The sequence below is a fragment of the Penaeus monodon genome, chromosome 19 (genome assembly GCF_015228065.2).
Source record: "Penaeus monodon isolate SGIC_2016 chromosome 19, NSTDA_Pmon_1, whole genome shotgun sequence".
NCBI classification, from domain to species: Eukaryota; Metazoa; Arthropoda; class Malacostraca; order Decapoda; family Penaeidae; genus Penaeus; species Penaeus monodon.
Window position 1 is genome coordinate 36401583 of NC_051404.1, and position 1374 is coordinate 36402956.

The 1374-nt window shown below is 48.2% G+C and overlaps 1 protein-coding gene across 1 annotated transcript; it reads left to right on the plus strand.

Annotated features, from left to right (window-relative positions):
* Nucleotides 1–81: 81 nt before the first annotated feature.
* Nucleotides 82–1279, plus strand: LOC119585200. Its single transcript, XM_037933851.1, has one exon. The coding sequence runs from the start codon at nucleotides 256–258 to the stop codon at nucleotides 883–885; it is 630 nt and encodes a 209-aa protein (XP_037789779.1). The 5' UTR covers nucleotides 82–255; the 3' UTR covers nucleotides 886–1279.
* The last annotated feature ends 95 nt before the right edge of the window (nucleotides 1280–1374 follow it).

The window sequence follows — 1374 nt, forward strand, 5'->3', positions numbered from 1 at the left end:
TGCACCATCTATTGTGCCGTGAGAGCAAGAGTTTACACGAAAACGAACCAGCATATACTATTTCCCCAATTTTACCCGCAGGCACCCGAGCGCTGTGACGTCACACACCCGTCCGCTTCCCTTGACCTCCTGGGGAACCTGTTTATAAAAGAGCGTCCGCAGAGAAGCTGCCTGATTCCACCTCAGTCCTTTGCTGTGACAGGACGTCCGGATATCCTCTGTCGTTGTGCTATAAAAGAGACCTGTAGGAAGATTATGCGAATCTCAGAAACCCTCTCGAAGCAGGAGACCGTCATGCAGGACGAGACCGAGAACTCCACCAACAATACCGTCCTCTTTCTGCCCGACGACTTCCTGCCGAAGTTCACCATAGCCGCGATCTTGATCTTCGTCGGGTTCTGCTGCCTGGTCATCTTCTTCTTTTGCCGCTACTGCCGCAGGAAGCGAGAGGCCAAGTCCGTCCTGCAGCTGTCATCACCCCCTCTCCGCCGAAGGTTCTCCGAGCACCCTGTCTACCCGCCCACGCCGCCCATATACCCACACCCACTCTTGGAACTAACCGCCTCTTTCGACACCCTGCCAGAGTGCGAACTGGACTCGACCAGTGTTCAGGCGGTTTTCGCGTCCAAATCCGCAGACCAGAATGCCCCTGTTCGAGACGCAGAAAGGGGTCAGTTGGGCGCCTCTCCTCCTCCCGAAGGCGAGACGACGGTGTCCATCGCTATGCCAGAACATATCCAGCCGGTGGAAGACACTGACGGGCAAGAGAGCCAGCAGACGCCGAGCACAGCTGAGCCGAAATGTGAACAGACTCGCTGCTTGTCGGCGTGTGAGCTCAACCTGAACACCGTGCAAGACAGCAATACTTTGTCTAGAAATTTGTAGAAAAAGGACGAGTGAACATGTGATAACGATTCTTTGCCAGCGATCGTGTGGATTCTCGAGATTTACAGATTATATCACGGAGAATTTCCATACTTTGTGTCAAAGAAAAAGAAAAATACGATGTTAGATCTATGCCAGTATTGCGCGCCAGTTCAGCACGCTTCACTTCAAGTCATGTCATTTTACCGAGTCACCAAGATTTCACCCCACCTCATGCGTTGTTTCATCACGTCAAATCTTTATTGTTCCTGTTGTCTTTGTACTTCTACGTGATATTAGTTTATGTTATTAAATAACAGTTTCATAACTTCACAATACAATAGATGTGAATTTATGTAAAATATCCTACCTCATTAACGTAAGAGCATCATACCAATAAATGTATTATATATGAGACTCTCTTTCTTTGCTATATACCATGCCTTCATTTGGTGTTAAGTGTTAAATCCCCACTTGTTTGCAAATATGATTTTCAATTTTTTCAAACAC

Bases quoted from the DNA above. Each gene is read 5' to 3' on its own strand.
- LOC119585200 (XM_037933851.1), top strand. From the start codon at position 256: ATGCGAATCTCAGAAACCCTCTCGAAGCAGGAGACCGTCATGCAGGAC.